Source organism: Oncorhynchus kisutch, linkage group LG28 (assembly GCF_002021735.2).
Source record: "Oncorhynchus kisutch isolate 150728-3 linkage group LG28, Okis_V2, whole genome shotgun sequence".
Taxonomy (NCBI): domain Eukaryota; kingdom Metazoa; phylum Chordata; class Actinopteri; order Salmoniformes; family Salmonidae; genus Oncorhynchus; species Oncorhynchus kisutch.
Genome location: NC_034201.2, coordinates 767,633 through 787,815, shown reverse-complemented (window position 1 = coordinate 787,815; position 20,183 = coordinate 767,633). Strand labels below are relative to the sequence as shown.

General features: G+C 46.2%; 1 protein-coding gene across 2 annotated transcripts in view; it reads right to left on the bottom strand.

The window, feature by feature from the left end:
* The window catches only part of LOC109872573 (calcium/calmodulin-dependent protein kinase type II subunit alpha), a 109,552-nt gene that overhangs the window by 6,266 nt on the left and 83,103 nt on the right, over window positions 1–20,183 (bottom strand). The window contains exons 11-17 of one of the 2 annotated variants that reach the window (XM_031808235.1): window positions 19,675–19,758; window positions 18,960–19,002; window positions 16,392–16,429; window positions 15,081–15,113; window positions 13,502–13,550; window positions 4,856–4,931; window positions 3,162–3,256 (exon numbers count right to left, since the gene is read on the bottom strand). In XM_031808235.1, the coding sequence (XP_031664095.1) occupies window positions 3,162–3,256; window positions 4,856–4,931; window positions 13,502–13,550; window positions 15,081–15,113; window positions 16,392–16,429; window positions 18,960–19,002; window positions 19,675–19,758 (418 nt within the window). The remainder of the gene's footprint in view (window positions 1–3,161; window positions 3,257–4,855; window positions 4,932–13,501; window positions 13,551–15,080; window positions 15,114–16,391; window positions 16,430–18,959; window positions 19,003–19,674; window positions 19,759–20,183) is intronic. The other variant, XM_031808236.1, reaches the window with a different exon arrangement.

Genomic DNA, 20,183 nt, shown 5'->3' with positions numbered 1-20,183 from the left:
CTCACCTGTGGTAACCATGGAAACTAAAGATGCAACTAGACACTGGTACACACGGGAGAGCCTGCTTCTTCTAAGACATCCATTCTAGTCTCCACCAGGGCTGGATTGTCACGCCCCCTGATCTGTTTCACCCGTTGTTGTGATTTTCTCCACCTCGTCCATTTGTCGCTTGTTTTCCCCAGTGTATTTATCCCTGTGTTTCCTGTCTCTCTGTGCCAGTTCGTATTGTATGTTTTCAAGTCAACCCGCGTGTTTTTCCCGTGCTCCTGTTTTCTACCCCTTTTTCTAGTCTTCCCGGTTTTGACCCTTGCCTGTTTTTTCTGGATTCCGTACCCGCCTGCCTGACCCTTCTGCCTGCCCTGACATCGAGCCTGTCTGCCACTCTCTACCTCTTGGACTCAGAATCTGGTTTTGACCTTTTGCCTGTCCAAGACCATTCTCTTGCCTACTCCTTTTGGAGTATAAATAAACTACTCTAACCATCTGCCTCCTGTGTCTGCATCTGGGTGTGCCTTGTGCCCTTACTGTATATAGAAGGGATGATGGATATAGTCAATGACTCTAACCATCTGCCTCCTGTGTCTGCATCTGGGTCTGCCTTGTGCCCTTACTGTATATAGAAGGGATGATGGATATAGTCAATGACTCTAACCATCTGCCTCCTGTGTCTGCATCTGGGTCTGCCTTGTGCCCTTACTGTATATAGAAGGGATGATGGATATAGTCAATGACTCTAACCATCTGCCTCCTGTGTCTGCATCTGGGTCTGCCTTGTGCCCTTACTGTATATAGAAGGGATGATGGATATAGTCAATGACTCTAACCATCTGCCTCCTGTGTCTGCATCTGGGTCTGCCTTGTGCCCTTACTGTATATAGACGGGATGATGGATATAGTCAATGACTCTAATCATCTGCCTCCTGTGTCTGCATCTGGGTCTGCCTTGTGCCCTTACTGTATATAGAAGGGATGATGGATATAGTCAAGCCATACCCACAAGCCCATGTTTGGATAGGAAAGCCCAGGAAGTGAGAGAGAAGAGGCAGAGGCTAAGGAGACTGGCGGCGACCAACGCCGGAAGGTGTCAGACGGAGGTGGTGGTCGCTCCACCATCCAAGGCAGAGGCCCAACGCTGGGTGAAGATGGACTGTGTTGAACCCGTTGTGGGAGAGTGGACAAAGGACCAATCAATTGAGAACTCAACCAAATGCCCCAAACGGATCTTCCTGAGGTGGACTCATTCAAGCCCCTCGCCTCCAGAGGCATTGTTTACATGTTAATGTACGTAGTCTACTGCCAAAAATACACGAGATTCTGGATTGGATAACATCCCAGCTAGATTCTTGAGTGATGCTGCTGATCACATTGGACCTTATTTAACCCTCAGAATCAAGAGGTGAAACATGCAAGGGTTGTTCCTTTAAACCAGAATGGAAGCAAAGTTGAGCTACAGACCAGTGTCAATCTTGAGTGTGTTGTCAAGGTTGTTTTTTTCACTCCATGAACAGATCCTAAAGTACATTCTATAGAACATTCACTCCAGTTCTATATTCTCCCGGCACTAGTTTACTATACTTGACAGGTTTTATCAAGCAATAAATTGACACGGGCAACTTCTGTGGTATGGAGCATTTCATGCTGTGAACCATGATAGTTTGCTGTACAAACCGAAAGCAATTGGTTTTGGCACCGACTCCTTATTATGGGTGAAGCCACACCTAACTGATAGGGTCCAAAGTGTGGATGTGGGCAGGACATTGTCTGATGCTAAGGAGATAAATGGTTCACTGGCGGGACACCACAGTTTTGGGGCCATTGCTTTTTGTTGTTGTTGCTCTACCTAAATGACACAGACTCCGCCTGTTCCTGTACGTGGATGAATCTGCCCTCTTGGTTTCACATATAATAAGTAGACCGTTGAAAAGACCCTAAGCAGCGAACTGACTAAAGTCAGTAAGTGGTTATCCGACAACAAACTGTCTCTGCATTTAGACAGAATGTATCCTGTTTGTTTCACAACGTGAGAAACTCCTCCTCAACTTCTCTGTCAAGTGTAATGGTGTAGCGATGAAGGGGAAAAATGCTCTGTTACATACTTGGTGTGTGAACTGGACCAACACTTGACAGGTGAACTCATGGCTCTGAAGGTCATTGGGAAGGTTCACTCCATGACAAGGCTCCTGGATACAGAGTCTATGAGGACCCTGGCAACATCTCTGATACATTGCCACTATGACGATGCTTGTATCTCATGATTCAGTGGCATAACAAAACTTAAAACGTCCGAAAACAAAACAAAGGAAAATGACACTCCAAGCTCAGCCATAGGACGCACATTTCAGGGGACTGAACGGTTGATTTGGTGGTGCAGATCAAACTGTTGATGTTTTTTAAAAGTTATAAATGATCTTGCCCCCAGTTACCTGTCTGGATATATTCATTTCATTAGAGACTCTCATAGCCATCACACCAGAGCCAGTTGGCAATATCAGACCGCTGCGCTATAGAAGCATGGCTGGAAAAAAAGCTATTTCCATTACACTGGTGCAGAGGAATGGAATGGTGTACCAAACCATATAAAATACATCCCTACACGAGGGAATTGAAAAATAAACCAGAAGAAATGGTTTATGGGCGAAATGCTTTCAAACGGCACAGGCTTAGAGAAAGTATCATTGTTTTAATGAATGTTACCCGGTAATCAATTCCATTTTATTTTCAAGGTTTCCTCCTTATTGATGAGATGTGCTTTGTTTTCATGTTATAATCTTGTGTATATTTTGTTTTCGTGTATTTTCATGAAGCATTTTGTGGTTCTATTGTGTTTATAATAAAAAGAATAAAACATCTAATGAAATATAAATTACATTGTGTCACTTATTATGGATGCTGTTAGCTAGAGCTTATTGGCACAAAGGGACTATTAAAGCGCATTCCAAAGATATATTATACTAAAGTGTCACTTTCTCCCTCACTGGGACAATAAATGGATTGTTACTGCTGTATAGCAAGAGGTTTATAGTCATCCTGTGTACAGCCCTGGGATTTGATTACATATCCTCAACACAGTTTTCCTATAGCGTGAAACTGTCTGTGTGTGATGTAAAACGTATATTTATCATTTCAAAAGACATATCGTAGGAGTGAAGGTAGCAGCTCACAGTTCTCAAAGTAAAAGCGGTGGAAGTCCAGGCCCTCCACCAGGTTACCCAGAGCCTCTGGCTCAAACGCTGTCACGCTGGGGTCACACATCTTCCTACAGGGGAGAGAGAGAGAGAGAGAGAGAGAGAGACAGAGAGAGAGAGAGAGAGAGAGAGAGAGAGAGAGAGAGAGAGAGAGAGAGAGACAGAGAGACAGAGAGAGAGAGAGAGAGAGAGAGAGAGAGAGAGAGAGAGAGAGAGAGAGAGAGAGAGAGAGAGAGAGAGAGAGGGAGAGGGAGAGAGAGAGAGAGACAGAGAGAGAGAGAGAGAGAGAGAGAGAGAGAGAGAGAGAGAGAGAGAGAGAGAGAGAGAGAGAGAGAGAGAGAGAGAGAGAGAAAAAGGCAGACAGAGTCAGGGATAGAGACAGTAAGACAACTGGAGAGAAATAGAGCCAAGGTTATCTTCTGTTATGCTCTTTGAAGTGCTTCAGTGAAGCGGTGAGACTGACCCTCCAGTCAGAGCTGCTTTTGCAGTATTTGGGGCATGTGACTCACTCGACACAGTGTTTTCCGTGTCCATGGCAGATCGCTGCATGGTTGTAAAAGAGTTGAGCATGCAGGCAGAAGATTCTTTCCAGGCCTTGGTAATTGGCAGACAGCCCTACCATGACTGTGAACCTCTAACAACCACCTCTAAAAAAATCCCCTCCTGGCCTGGATGAGAATTTTATACACTTGGTTTTGAACAGGTGCTCCGATGACCCCCTGGCCGCAAGTTGTGACAGACATGCGAGGGACAGACTGGGGGGTTGCTACTCTCCTCAGAATGCCAACTTTGGAGAAAAACCTGCTGCTGAAGAAATCTATATCTGGCACTGTGCAATGGGCTGGGGGAGAGTCACACTACTCAAGCACTTCAAGATGGGATATTGAATTGATCACTTTTACCATTTACACATTTCAAGAGCTGCATATAATGAAATAAAACATTATTCGTACGGTTTGCATAGAATATATTACCATGCAGCTTACGTACAACATTCTGGAGCAAATTATTGACATGCACAAGCTATTCTTGACCAAGGGATCAGCTTGTTAAGCCTTCAAATGGCCTCGATTGGTCAGGCAGACATTTTTCTACCCTCCTTTATCAGAGGAATTTAGTCCCAGACACATGCACTGAGACTGATGTTCTCTCTAAATCAGTAAGGACATAGACCTAAGGAGTTCTCCCCTCACAACCGCCTTAATGCCATCTTGGATTAACGTCGAAAGCCAAACCCGGAGTTATCAATTGCACTGTCACAGTTGAGCTCAGACTCTATCAGTGGAATTGCATTGAAGCAGATGTCACTAACATTTGTTTCTATTCCATCTATGTTACTTATATGCACTCTTAGAAGGGGGGAAAAGGGGGTTATCTATAACCTAAAGGGTTTCTTCGACTGTCCCCATAGGAGAAACCTTTGAAGAACCCTTTTTGGTTCGTTAGAACCTTTTTGGGCTCCAGGTAGAACTCTTTCCACAGAAGGTTCTACATGGAACCCAAAATGGTTCTATCTGGGTCCAAAAAGGGTTCTATCTGGAACCAAAAGGGGCTATTCTGTGGGAATTGCCGAAGAACCCTTTTGGAACCCTTTTTTTTATCTGAGAGTGTACAGCAGTAGAGTGGGTGAACAGCAATGGGAAGGTACATTACACGATTTCTTTACTTACGTATAGCTCTCAAAGTCTCCATTGCTGATGGCTTCTATAAGTTGCTCTGTCACCTTAATGATCTCCTGTTTCCTCACTGTGAAACACAGACACACAGCTCAGACACACAGCTCAAGCACACAGCACAAACACACAGCTCAAACACACAGCACAAACGTACAGCTCTGCACTGAAACTACTGACAACAACCACCATGATGAATGGGACTGCAGTAAAATTCATTATTTTCCAATATGCCTGGCACTGGAAGAAATAAATGAGATCCCTCCTTCGTAAAGCCCTGGGATTTGATTATATATCCTCTAAAATTCAACACAGTTTTCCTGTAGCATGAGACTGTGAGGTACCATTTCAAAGATACATTATATATTAGGAGTAATGTGTGTGTGTGTGTGTGTGTGTGTGTGTGTGTGTGTGTGTGTGTGTGTGTGTGTGTGTGTGTGTGTGTGTGTGTGTGTGTGTGTGTGTGTGTGTGTGTGTGTGTGTGTGTGTGTGTGTGCATGCATTTGTGCATGCATGCCTGTGTACATGCATGTGTGTGTCCACGTGTGTGACCGTGTGTGTGTGCGTGCTTTGTACATGCATGTGTGTGTCCGTGTGTGTGTCCGTGTGTGCTGCCTACTGCCTCCCAGTGCTTTACTGCGTGTGAAGGGGATGTTCTCTGCCCACACGGAGAGCTGCTTGTGCCGAGAGAGCTTTTACTCCCACCAGCTCTGGGTCGCGCCTTAAAGAGGGGTCGCTCACAGGGGTGACATCCTCGCAGTTTCACCTCCTAACTCACTTTTCCTCTTCTGTAAATACAGAACTGATATAATTATAATTTTCTCTCTATCCTTCCTTCAGCCCCCCCCCCAACCACTGCAGAGAACACAGTTCTATCTCTCGTCCCGCCCACTCTACCCACACAGTTGCTCTGCATCACCCGGATTGCAGTTCTGCCACATGGATCTCACTCCTCCCTGGAGAAATCACAATGCAATTTTCTGGAACTACTTCTGGAAGGAGATAAGGTGTTGAAATGTACACATTTGTTTCCCACAAAAAATCTACGAGCCTCTCCTAGTCAAAGAGGATCCTTAACTCACAGGCCCTTCTCTTCGAACACTCTTAAAAATACAGGTGCAAGTTGGGATCCAAATAAGGTTATTGAGAGCGAGGCTAGAATATTGACATATTTCACAAGGCCTTCTTTTGAGGGCCTAGTTATACCCTAATACAGTGACCTGAAACTCATAGTTTACAAGGCACATCAGGCCTGCAAGTCACATTATGCTGGCCAGAGTGGGGATATTCAACATTTCAATTTTTTATTACACCACAACCAGAATTCAGAATGACTGTCAGGATTTGGTAGAATAATGTGTGAGACAACCTTAAACATCTAAAGTGGAACAATCATATCAGTAACGGGTGCGATAAATCCAAGTAACAGATTGGAATATTTTGTAAATATGTATGTTATTGATATTTGAGTAGCCTAAGATGAATGAATCAATCAATGTGCAAAAACACTAAAATAACAAACAATTACAAAGAAATCTGCCAGCAATAGAGCATGCTGGGAAATATGATGATAGACATGGTTTTGGTTCAACTCTGGTCATAGAGAGCAATAGTAATGGCGTCTTTTTGTAGGCATTAACTCTGTCATGGCTTGTTGAACAAAGGCTATGGTAAAGTGAATTGAGTTTTTTAAGGGTTTTATATAAATGTTGAAAATAAGATCTGTGGTAAACACAGGCTTAGGAGAGTTTAAATGTTCTGTTCTATTAAATCATCTTAATCTGCTAAGGTCACTTTTTGTACATTTTGAAGCATTTATGTAATTTTAAAACACATAAACGCTTCATAATTCATAACGGTCACGTTAACTGACTGATATTATCTCATAGAACAAAACGTATAAGATCTCCTAAACCTGTGTTAACCTCAGACCTTATTTTTGCCGTTTACCCCAAAACTTTTTTCTTTCGCCATTCATTTTCCCCATAGAAATGGCTGAATGAACCAGAGGTAACTCATTTAACTGGCAAGCTCTATTAACACCAACACTGTGGTTATTTTACACCTCTGAATCATTTTCCCCATAGAAATGGCTGAATGAACCAGAGGTAACTCATTTAACTGGCAAGCTCTATTAACACCAACACTGTGGTTATTTTACACCTCTGAATCATTTTCCCCATAGCAATGGCTGAACGAACCAGAGGTAACTCATTTAACTGGCAAGCTCTATTAACACCAACACTGTGGTTATTTTACACCTCTGAATCATTTTCCCCATAGGAATGGCTGAACGAACCAGAGGTAACTCATTTAACTGGCAAGCTCTATTAACACCAACACTGTGGTTATTTTACACCTCTGAATCATTTTCCCCATAGGAATGGCTGAACGAACCAGAGGTAACTCATTTAACTGGCAAGCTCTATTAACACCAACACTGTGGTTATTTTACACCTCTGAATCATTTTCCCCATAGGAATGGCTGAACGAACCAGAGGTAACTCATATAACTGGCAAGCTCTATTAACACCAACACTGTGGTTAATTTACACCTCTGAATCATTTTCCCCATAGGAATGGCTGAATGAACCAGAGGTAACTAATTTAACTGGCAAGCTCTATTAACACCAACACTGTGGTTATTTTACACCTCTGAATCATTTTCCCCATAGGAATGGCTGAACGAACCAGAGGTAACTCATTTAACTGGCAAGCTCTATTAACACCAACACTGTGGTTATTTTACACCTCTGAATCATTTTCCCCATAGGAATGGCTGAACGAACCAGAGGTAACTCATTTAACTGGCAAGCTCTATTAACACCAACACTGTGGTTATTTTACACCTCTGAATCAACATATACAGTGGGGAGAACAAGTATTTGAAAACCTACAAAATCGGCAGTGTTTCCTACTTACAAAGCATGTAGAGGTCTGTAATTTTTATCATAGGTACACCTCAACTGTGAGAGACAGAATCTAAAACAAAATTCCCGAAAATCACATTGTATGAATTTTTAAGTAATTAATTAGCATTTTATTGCATGACATAAGTATTTGATACATCAGAAAAGCAAAACGTAATATTTGGTACAGAAACCTTTGTTTGCAATTACAGAAATCATACGTTTCCTGTAGTTCTTGACCAGGTTTGCACACACTGCAGCAGGTATTTTGGCCCACTCCTCCATACAGACCTTCTCCAGATCCTTCAGGTTTTGGGGCTGTCGCTGGAAAATACAGACTCTCAGCTCCCTCCAAATACTTTCTATTGGGTTCAGGTCTGGAGACTGGCTAGGCCACTCCAGGACCTTGAGATGCTTCTTACGGAGCCACTCCTTAGTTGCCCTGGCTGTGTGTTTCGGGTCGTTGTCATGCTGGAAGACCCAGCCACGACCCATCTTCAATGCTCTTACTGAGGGAAGGAGGTTGTTGGCCAAGATCTCGCGATACATGGCCACATCCATCCTCCCCTCAGTATGGTGCAGTCGTCCTGTCCCCTTTGCAGAAAAGCATCCCCAAAGAATGATGTTTCCACCTCCATGCTTCACGGTTGGGATGGTGTTCTTGGGGTTGTACTCATCCTTCTTCTTCCTCCAAACACGGCGAGTGGAGTTTAGACCAAAAAGCTATTTTTTTGTCTCATCAGACCACATGACCTTCTCCCATTCCTCCTCTGGATCATCCAGATGGTCATTGGCAAACTTCAGACGGGCCTGGACATGCGCTGGCTTGAGCAGGGGGACCTTGCGTGCACTGCAGGATTTTAATCCATGACAGTGTAGTGTGTTACTAATGGTTTTCTTTGAGACTGTGGTACCAGCTCTCTTCAGGTCATTGACCAGGTCCTGCCGTGTAGTTCTGATCCCTCACCTTCCTCATGATCATTGATACCCCACGAGGTGGGATCTTGCATGGAGCCCCAGACCGAGGGTGATTGACCGTCATCTTGAACTTCTTCCATTTTCTAATAATTGCGCCAACAGTTGTTGCCTTCTCACCAAGCTGCTTGCCTATTGTCCTGTGGCCCATCCCAGCCTTGTGCAGGTCTACAATTTTATCCCTGTTGTCCTTACACAGCTCTCTATTCTTGGCCATTGTGGAGAGGTTGGAGTCTGTTTGATTGAGTGTGTGGACAGGTGCAGTTAATACAGTTAATACAGGTAATGAGTGGAGAACAGGAGGGCTTCTTAAAGAAAAAATAACAGGTCTGTGAGAGTCGGAATTCTTACTGGTTGGTAGGTGATCAAATACTTACGTCATGCAATAACATGCAAATGAATTACTTAAAAATCATACAATGTGATTTTCTGGATTTTTGTTTTAGATTCCGTCTCTCACAGTTGAGGTGTACCTATTCTAAAAATTACAGACCTCTACATGCTGTGTAAGTAGGGAAACCTGCAAAATCGGCAGTGTATCAAATACTTGTTCTCCCCATTGCATTTAAAATAGTCTTTTTTATTTTTTATTCTGAAGAACCGATGATGCCATGTCAGGAACCCCACAAACTCACAAACTCAAAGGTTCTTTATCAGGCAAGAGTTCTCCAGGGAACCTTAAGAGCTGAGAAAGAACCACTGAATAACTTGTATTCATTGTTCAGTGTAGTTGGTAAGAGATAGAGGTCTTTTTATTTTTTAATCAGTCTTTTTATCTATTTATTCCCATTCCCTAGAACATGGAGGCTCAAACTCAAGGAGCCCTTAATGACATAAGCAATAGCTATGCAACTCCCCCACCAACCGTTATCTAACAGACATACTCATATTCATTCATAAGGGTACTGCCGCTGTCAATGTATCAAATGGGAGTCAATACAGTAGCTATTTGTATTGCTTTATGAACTTAAATGTTTTCACAGTAGTCAATTGTCATAGTAGACCTGCCTCAAAAAACATACAGTAGAGATTTTAGAATCTGCTCTCCCCCTCTGTTAGGTTGTCAGTCTGTAGCCATGTACAGTTCATTCCAGACGAATTCAGACCCCTTCCCTTTTTCCACATTTTGTTACGTTAGAGCCTTATTCTAAAATGGATTTAAAAAATGCTTCAATCTACACACAATACCCCTTAATGACAAAGTGTCACACCCTCATCTGTTTCACCTGTCTTTGTGCTTGTCTCCACCCCCCTCCAGGTGTTGCCCATCTTCCCCATTATCCCCTGTGTATTTATACCCGTGTTCTCTGTTTGTCTGTTGCCAGTTCGTTTTGTTCTTGAAACCTGCTATCGTTTGTTCCCCTGCTCCTGTCTGTTTCTTGCTCCTGTGGCCGAGTCCTTCCCGGTTCTGACCCTTCTGCGTTCCCTGACCCTGAGACTACCTCCCGTTCTATACCTTACCCCATCTCACTGGATTACTGACCCCTGCCTGCCCTGACCCTGAGCCTGCCTCCCGTTCTATACCTCTCCCCATCTCACTGGATTATCGACCCCTGTCTGTCCTGACCCTGATCCTGAGCCTGCCTGCCATTCTGGACCCTTTGCACCTTCTCTGGACTTCTGACCCCTGCCTGCCTTTGACCGGTCATTTGCCTGCCCCTGTGTTTAGAAATTAAAATGTGTTTCTTCGACACTGTCTGCATCTCGGTCATACCTGAAACGTGATACAAAGCGAAAACAGGTTTAGAAATCTTTGTAAATGTATTCAAAAGCAAAAACAGAAACACCTTATTTATATTAGTATTCAGATTCTTTGCTATGAGACTCAAAATTGAGCTCAGGTGCATCCTGTTTTCATTGATCATCCTTGTACATACAGTGCCTTGCGAAAGTATTCGGCCCCCTTGAACTTTGCGACCTTTTGTCACATTTCAGGCTTCAAACATAAAGATATAAAACTGTCTTTTTTTGTGAAGAATTAACAATAAGTGGGACACAATCATGAAGTGGAACGACATTTATTGGATATTTAAAACCTTTTTAACAAATCAAAAACTTAAAAATTGGGCGTGCAAAATTATTCAGCCCCTTTACTTTCAGTGCAGCAAACTCTCTCCAGAAGTTCAGTGAGGATCTCTGAATGATCCAATGTTGACCTAAATGACTAATGATGATAAATACAATACACCTGTGTGTAATCAAGTCTCCGTATAAATGCACCTGCACTGTGATAGTCTCAGAGGTCCGTTAAAAGCGCAGAGAGCATCATGAAGAACAAGGAACACACCAGGCAGGTCCGAGATACTGTTGTGAAGAAGTTTAAAGCCGGATTTGGATACAAAAAGATTTCCCAAGCTTTAAACATCCCAAGGAGCACTGTGCAAGCAATAATATTGAAATGGAAGGAGTATCAGACCACTGCAAATCTACCAAGACCTGGCCGTCCCTCTAAACTTTCAGCTCATACAAGGAGAAGACTGACCAGCCAAGAGGCCCATGATCACTCTGGATGAACTGCAGAGATCTACAGCTGAGGTGGGAGACTCTGTCCATGGGACAACAATCAGTCGTATATTGCACAAATCTGGCCTTTATGGAAGAGTGGCAAGAAGAAAGCCATTTCTTAAAGATATCCATAAAAAGTGTCATTTAAAGTTTGCCACAAGCCACCTGGGAGACACACCAAACATGTGGAAGAAGGTGCTCTGGTCAGATGAAACCAAAATTGAACTTTTTGGCAACAATGCAAAACGTTATGTTTGGCGTAAAAGCAACACAGCGCATCACCCTGAACACACCATCCCCACTGTCAAACATGGTGGTGGCAGCATCATGGTTTGGGCCTGCTTTTCTTCAGCAGGGACAGGGAAGATGGTTAAAATTGATGGGAAGATGGATGGAGCCAAATACAGGACCATTCTGGAAGAAAACCTGATGGAGTCTGCAAAAAGACCTGAGACTGGGACGGAGATTTGTCTTCCAACAAGACAATGATCCAAAACATAAAGCAAAATCTACAATGGAATGGTTCAAAAATAAACATATCCAGGTGTTAGAATGGCCAAGTCAAAGTCCAGACCTGAATCCAATCGAGAATCTGTGGAAAGAACTGAAAACTGCTGTTCACAAATGCTCTCCATCCAACCTCACTGAGCTCGAGCTGTTTTGCAAGGAGGAATGGGAAAAAATGTCAGTCTCTCGATGTGCAAAACTGATAGAGACATACCCCAAGCGACTTACAGCTGTAATCGCAGCAAAAGGTGGCGCTACAAAGTATTAACTTAAGGGGGCTGAATAATTTAGCACGCCCAATTTTTCAGTTTTTGCTTTGTTAAAAAAGTTTGAAATATCCAATAAATGTCGTTCCACTTCATGATTGTGTCCCACTTGTTGTTGATTCCTGTTTGAAGCCTGAAATGTGGCAAAAGGTCGCAAAGTTCAAGGGGGCCGAATACTTTCGCAAGGCACTGTATGTGGTCAATACAATTGATTGGACATTATTTGGAAAGGTACACACCTGTCTATATAAGGTCCCTCATTTGACAGTGCATGTCAGAGCAAAAATCAAGCCATGAGGTCGAAGGAATTGTCTGTAGAGCTCTGAGACATGATTGCATTGAGGCACATACCTGGGGAAGGGCACATGACAGCTCGCTTGGAGTTTGCCAAAAGGCACCTAAAGAAACAAGATTCTCTGGTCTGATGAAAACAAAATTGAACTCTTTGGACTGAATGCCAAGTGTCATGCCTGGAGGAAACCTGGCACCATCTCCACGGCATTGTGGTGCAGTATTATGCTGTGGGGATGTTTTTCAGTAGCAGGAACTGGGACACTAGTCAGTATCGAGGGAAAGATGAATGGAGCGAAGTACAGAGAGATCCTTGATGAAAACCTGCTCCAGAGCGCTTAGACTGGGGTGAAGGTTCACCTTCCAACAGGACAACGACCCTAAGCACACAGCCAAGACAAAGGAGGAGTGGCTTTGAGACAAGTCTCTGAGTAGCCCAGCCAGAGCCCAGACTTGAACCCGGTCGAGCATCACTTGAGACCTGAAAATAGCTGTACAGCAACCAATCTGACAGAGCCTGAGAGGATCTGCAGAGAAGAATGGGGGAAACTCCCCAAACACAGGTGTGCCAAGCTTGTAGCGTCAAACCCAAGGAGACTCGAGGCTGTAATCGCAGCCGAAGGTGCTTCAACAAAGTACTGAGCTAAGGGTCTGAATAGTTATATAAATGTGAAAATCTAAAAACATTATGGTGTGTAGATTGATAAGGGGGAAAAACAATTGAATCAATTCTGGAATAAAGGCTGTATTGTAACAAAATGTGGAAAAAGTCAAGGGGTTTGAATTCTTTCCGAATGCACTGTAAGTGGACTGTAACTGTAGTAAGAGTGAACCTATTCATAGCCATGTTGTGCGGGTGTTAGGGTTATTTATAGCATTATTGAATGTCACTTTCTGAGCCAGAGAAAGCCATATCTCAACAGCTGTGTGTGTGTGTGTGTGTGTGTGTGTGTGTGTGTGTGTGTGTGTGTGTGTGTGTGTGTGTGTGTGTGTGTGTGTGTGTGTGTGTGTGTGTGTGTGTGTGTGTGTGTGTGTGTGTGTAACATACAGTACATGATGCGCATAGGGTATCTGTTAGGTTTAGTGGAGATACTGTATATTCCTCCTGAAAGCTGTCACCCTGTCCTATTAACACGTATAGACTGCAGGTGGTGAGACTGTGAGAGGTGAGAGGAAAGCGATAGCCTTACCTCTGGTGTCTTCATCCTCAATAGTGGTGTTGGTGCTTTCTGAGGATTCCTAGAAACAACACACAGACAGGTTCAGAGATTCACACTCAATTACAGCAGGTGTTATTCTCTCCACACGAGGGTGAGTGGAAGATCCGAGTCAAGACACACACACACCACACACCTCGGACAGACAGCCGGCCTCCTGCCTGTCTGCACCTTTCAGAGAGAGAGAAAACAGGCTATTTGGTTAATCAGAGGTCTGGGTGGTAAGAGGAGTAGGGTGGGATATGGGAGGGAGGAACAGGAGGGAGGTAAAAACCTAGAGAAGGAGAGATAGGTTACCCCCCCCCCCCCCACACACACACAAGAGCATATGAAAAGCAGAGGGATTAGGCAACGTTAGAGATGGGATGTTCACACACACAAAAACAAAAAGAAAGTCCAGCTCCATTTTGAATGACAGCTTTATTTGCTTGTTCTTTGGTTCGTTTGGATTTTTTTAAACGCTATTATCACTTTCCCTGTTAGGCGGAAAGTCGAGCGCGGCAGAGACGCGCTGTCAAGAGGATGGGGGGGGTGGGGGGGTGGAGGGGGGGGGAGGGGGGTCACACTCACCATCAGCTGGACGCGGCAGAGACGCGCTGTCAAGAGGATGGGGGGGTGGGGGGGTGGAGGGGGGGGAGGGGGGTCACACTCACCATCAGCTGGACGCGGCAGAGACGCGCTGTCAAGAGGATGGGGGGGTGGGGGGGTGGAGGGGGGGGAGGGGGGTCACACTCACCATCAGCTGGACGCGGCAGAGGATGGGGGGGTGGGGGGGTGGAGGGGGGGGAGGGGGGGAGGGGGGGGAGGGGGGTCACACTCACCATCAGCTGGACGCGGCAGAGACGCGCTGTCAAGAGGATGGGGGGGTGGGGGGTGGAGGGGGGGGGAGGGGTCACACTCACCATCAGCTGGACGCGGCAGAGACGCGCTGTCAAGAGGATGGGGGGGTGGGGGGGTGGGGGGGTGGAGGGGGGGGAGGGGGGTCACACTCACCATCAGCTGGACGCGGCAGAGACGCGCTGTCAAGAGGATGGGGGGGGGGGGGGGGGGGGGGCGGTCACACTCACCATCAGCTGGACGCGGCAGAGACGCGCTGTCAAGAGGATGGGGGGGGTGGGGGGGGGGGGGGGGTCACACTCACCATCAGCTGGACGCGGCAGAGACGCGCTGTCAAGAGGATGGGGGGGGTGGGGGGGTGGAGGGGGGGGGGGGGTCACACTCACCATCAGCTGGACGCGGCAGAGACGCGCTGTCAAGAGGATGGGGGGGTGGGGGGGTGGAGGGGGGGGGAGGGGGGTCACACTCACCATCAGCTGGACGCGGCAGAGACGCGCTGTCAAGAGGATGGGGGGGGTGGGGGGGTGGAGGGGGGGGGGGGGGTCACACTCACCATCAGCTGGACGCGGCAGAGACGCGCTGTCAAGAGGATGGGGGGGTGGAGGGGGGTGGAGGGGGGGGGGGTCACACTCACCATCAGCTGGACGCGGCAGAGACGCGCTGTCAAGAGGATGGGGGGGTGGAGGGGGGTGGAGGGGGGGGGGGTCACACTCACCATCAGCTGGACGCTGGAACTGGACTTCCTTTTCTGGAAGAGAAATGAGAAGAGGTTAGACAGGAACACACAGGATGAGATGGAGACGGAAGCCAGGGAGCAACAGAGGGAGGAGAGGGACACCTCCATGCTGCAGAGGGAGGACGTGTGTGTATGTGTGGTTGGGTGGGTGGGTTTGAGGCTGAAGGTGTTGGTGTGTGTTTGGGGTTCGTATTGCCACGGTGCCCTTGTCGTCTCCCCCCGGACACCTCTCGGAGCCGTCTGGTTGGCAGGCCGTACGGCGGCGTGTCATTAAGGAAACCTCCGGGCCAGGCAGGGCTGTGGTCAGGGAGGAATGCCTTTGATAAGGCAGAGGTGGCAGGGCTGAGTGGCCAGCAGCATGCCTCACTTATCCCAGTATCAGACACCCTGGACTGGACTGGCTGGGGATTACCACAGGTGGAGCATATCCCCTGATACATGTATATAGTATCTCACACACACTAACTCACAAAACAGACTCATAATACTGGAACAGACGAACGACATCAATAAACAGACAGACTCTCTCTCCTTTTGGCTCTCAAACTGAAAAGATGTCCAAGCGCTAATCTCATTAGCTACCTATCTAACTGACAATATGCTGAACATTGGATGGTGTTGCAGCAAAGCATATTGTCGAACAGAGTTGAAATGAATCTTCTGTTCTCCTGTGTGCTACTGCATATGTCGGTAGGGGAATTTGTCCGCCCGTTTGGAAAGAACAGGCAAGGTGTGTGTTTACAACTTTGGACTTATGTCAAGGAAGATGACTGAACTTGGACTGCTTCCCCGCCAGCTGTCTCTGTGCATCTGAACAGTGTGACATGAGGGCAAAACTAAACATAACACCTCTCCACTCCACCGCCCAGTCTCACACCAAGGCATGGGGCCGAGACAATAGACTGTGTATGGGGGCAAACAAACAGGGAAGCGGGGGCTATTAGCAGCTCCAGTTCTGTACACTGGAGGAGATCAGGGCTTTGGGTGGGGCCAGCATGTTCAGAAAGAATGGAGCAAACAGTCAAACTCCCATAATCCCATATTGTACTTAGATCTGTGTTCAGACGTTTTCAAAGAGCATGTTGGATTATTCCATTTCGCAAGTGAAGCTTTTAACGTGAAAGCACCTTTCACCTTTCACAACATGTTGAATAACGGCCAGATTTTGAAATGATAATGGTCTATCGACAGCAGGTGTTATATACACTAAACGGCTAGCCTCCAAAAGCCCTCCTCCAGGTCAGGTTTATTCCACGGTGAGAAGAGATCCCTGTGGAGCTGGAGCCCTACCTTCACACCATCCGTCTTCTTGTTGGCCTTGTTACCTCCTGCGCGGGACACAAAGAGAAACAGGGACAGGGCGATCAAAAAGGGCACGAAAGCCCAGAAGAGGAGGGCGAAGGGCATGGCCAACACTCAGTCGAACGCAAAAAATAAAAAGAGTTAGAAGAAAATGGAGTAAATCAGATCCAGGTGTCTCTGGGAAATCAAATGTGATATTTTCTTCAAATCCAAGCCCTCTTCCTGCTCTCCACTGATCATAAACTCGGATGAGACAATGATATTGCCGAAAGAGTCCGTAGTAGCATCCGAACCAAACGGGTTGTTGAAGAGTTGTTCTCTCAGGTCATTCAACTGGTCAAATAAGAGTTTTTAGGGAAATAAAGCACAGTAAAAACAGAAATAGAAAAACACAAATTTCAAATGATTTACTCTGTAGGGTAACACCAGAGGTTCTGGTGAACCAGACTGGGCTCTGCTACAGAGGCTGGCTGGGTGGGTGAGAGGGATCCGTGATATAGGAGCACTTGAGATAGGGAGATACCATGGGCACATTCCAGCCCCACTCCCTCACTCTCTAGAGTTTGGCTATGATCCATACAGTACATCACGTCCTGTTATTCCTAGTGCTCTGGTCCATTTTGTTGCCCGCTCCCTCCACCTATCCTCTTCCCTTCCTCTCCTCCTCGTCTCTGAGCTGGAATCATTTATTTGATGTCCTCTCTATGAGAGCTGAGCCAGGGTGTTTCCCCCACTTTATTTTCAACAACATGGCTACTAATTTTAGCCCTGGAGTGGGCCAGGGCTGTGTGGAGCATGGCCTCTCGTCTGGCCTCTCGTCAGCTGGGGCGTAGCCTGATCCCCGCCTCGCAGCCCCCTAGCTCCCTGGCACTGTGACCCCAAATCTCTTCTGCTGCTGGGGGCTGTGAGGGGTTGTGGCTGTACGCCGATGGGATTTCCCCCTGGTCTGCTCCCCGTCTGCAGTGGAATGGCTCTGGTAACCCCAAGCACTGACCTGAGGTCCGCTTTCTCTACCCTAATCCAAATCGCACTATTTACCATCTTAAAAGCAAATCTGGCCTTGGACCAGTGTTTCCACAGCACTTCCGACCCACCCCAAGCATAATAGGAGAAGTTAATAGGCTAGAAAAAAAGGCTATTAAAAGCTTAAAGGGGAGATTTGGCTCCAGCGACATTATCATTATTGTAAATAGGCATGAAGTGGTCATCTTGCCTTATACAGTATCTGTGGACTGTAGTTATCAATGGCTATCTGGAGGGTAAAGATAGACCGGGGAAAAAAGGAAAGATGAATGGTAGTGGTTAGAGGTGCTGAGATGGTTTTAAATCCACAAGGATTCTAGGGTCAACGCTGTGGGGGCTTGGCTTTCAGACAGAATTCCCTGGCAGGTGGGAGATATAGGGTGGGGATCTATTCCTGACTGGTATGAGAATGCCTGCCCATTTAAAGATGTCCCCTCACTGCTATTCATTTCCCCTGCTGTCCCCTTCAGGTCTACTTCTTTAATATAAGAATGGTTATATGGAGCTATGAGGGGAGATAAACTCTGCTGGATGGAGATTGGTAGAGATGTATAAACTGTGAGATTGGAAGGGGATCCCTCCATCTCTGCTTAGATTTTTTTTTCTCCAAAACAATGTTCAACTGTGGCTCGTTCATCAAGCCGTCCCTTCCTTGTAACCAAGAGGAGTATAATAAATGAGAGGATTTTGACAGAACATTGCAGATTACAGCAACATAGGGATGGTAAATAGCCACATGATGTTCCACTAGTTCAGCGGTGGATTCTATGGCACAGAACCATCTGAGTGAAGTCATGGAGGGACTGAGGATCCAATAGCAGATGGCTCAGCCACAGTAAGTGGGCTGGGATGACAACAACACATGCACCTTTGTCAATCAACAATCTACATTGTGATAACAACTAGCCTTTTAGTTAACAGATGGCCAGCCTCTTTCAGCCTCCCTACTATCACTAAAGCTATTGCTTGACGGATTAAAACACAAAATGTCCTTGAAAGATTTTAGTCTCTGGAGAAAATAATATGTCCTACAATGTGTCGTTTTGGACAGAAATCACAGACGTCGTTCCAATGAATGGGACAGTGAATGTGTTGGTATATCCGGGCCAAAGTGTCTGACAGGGGAGTGTCAACTGGAATGGGGAAGTGTCCTGATGCATGACCAGTGAGTTCCACAGGCTGTCATCATCTCCTCCCTGTTCCATGGGCTTGGAGCCCCCCCCCCCCCCCCCCCCCTAGTCTAGGAGCAGCCATCTGAGACCATGTCACTCCTCTAGGATAGCGACCTCCCTAGGGACACTGTTAAGCTGTCCTCTAGTCTGTAGCTCCGTTGGTAGAGCATGGCGCTTGCAATGCCAGGGCAGTGGGTTTGATTCCCGGGACCACCCGTACGTTTAAAAAAAAAAGTTTTAAAAAAACGAAGCATGCATGTATGTCGCTTTTGGATAAAAGTGTCAGCTTAATGGCCGATTATTAAGCCCACTCATGAATGGAGAGGAGGACCGTTCGACAGGGCACCTCTACATGACTTACCGGAGAAGTTTCGGGTCGCCAACATGGTGGTGAGAATGGCACCCTTTGAACAAAGAGAGATGGATTGTTACATAAGATGAAAGAACAAAGGGATTCATGAAAAATGAGAGTTTATACTCTACCGTGTTCTTGGCTAGAATATAGCATTAACAGCTCGAGTAGGATGCTCACATGTATTATCAACAGCTTGGATTGCTGCTTACTGTCAATGTGATGACCTAGAGTACTTCAACATTTTCTGTCTTAACAGCGCCAAATGAAATGTGCATGGGCAATCTCTATTCAAAAAGCAGTTGGTGTCACTGCATGAATATCACAATTCGTTAGTTTTAAGGTGTAGGTCGTTCCGATTTCTTAAGTGGAAGCTGAATGCATTACAATTCAATGGATCTGCCTGAAAGGGGTTGTGTAAGAGGGCAAACACAAAAGCCCTAAGTACAAAACCAAATGCATTAGATAGCTTCCACGTGAGACAAATCAAACAAAGAGACGTCCTCACATCTTGAACCATGGACTCGTCTAATGAAAGACATTTTGCCTCAATAGATCGCGCCATGAAGGCCATTTTGCCTTGATCAAATTTCCATCCTCATTCAAACCGCCCTATTGGGTTCAAACCCCCTCACGGATATTTCTGGGCAATACAGAGATGACCATGTTAACGTTCCAGTATCATATCGACACTTCATTTTGCTCCCTGGGAGCTCTGCAATACCTTCAGCTTTCTTCTGGCGTTGAACTTTTTCAGGCATTCCACCGTCTCCTGTCTGTGCATGCAGGAGGCCACAGTGGAGCGGTGCTGTAGAGAGAAGAGAAGAGGAGAGGAGAGGAGAGGAGAGGAGTGGAGTGGAGTGGAGTGGAGAGGAGAGGAGAGGAGAGGAGAGGAGAGGAGAGGAGAGGAGAGGAGAGGAGAGGAGAGGAGAGGAGAGAGAGAGAGAGAGAGAGAGAGAGAGAGAGAGAGAGAGAGAGAGAGAGAGAGAAGAGGAGAGGAGAGGAGAGGAGAGGAGAGGAGAGGAGAGGAGAGGAGAGGAGAGGAGAGGAGAGGAGAGGAGAGGAGAGGAGAGGAGAGGAGAGGAGAGGAGAGGAGAGGAGAGGAGAGGAGAGGAGAGGAGAGGAGAGGAGAGGAGAGGAGAGGAGAGGAGAGGAGAGGAGAGAGAGAGAGGAGAGGAGAGAGAGAGAGAGAGAGAGAGAGAGAGAGAGAGAGAAGGAGAAACAAAAGTCATG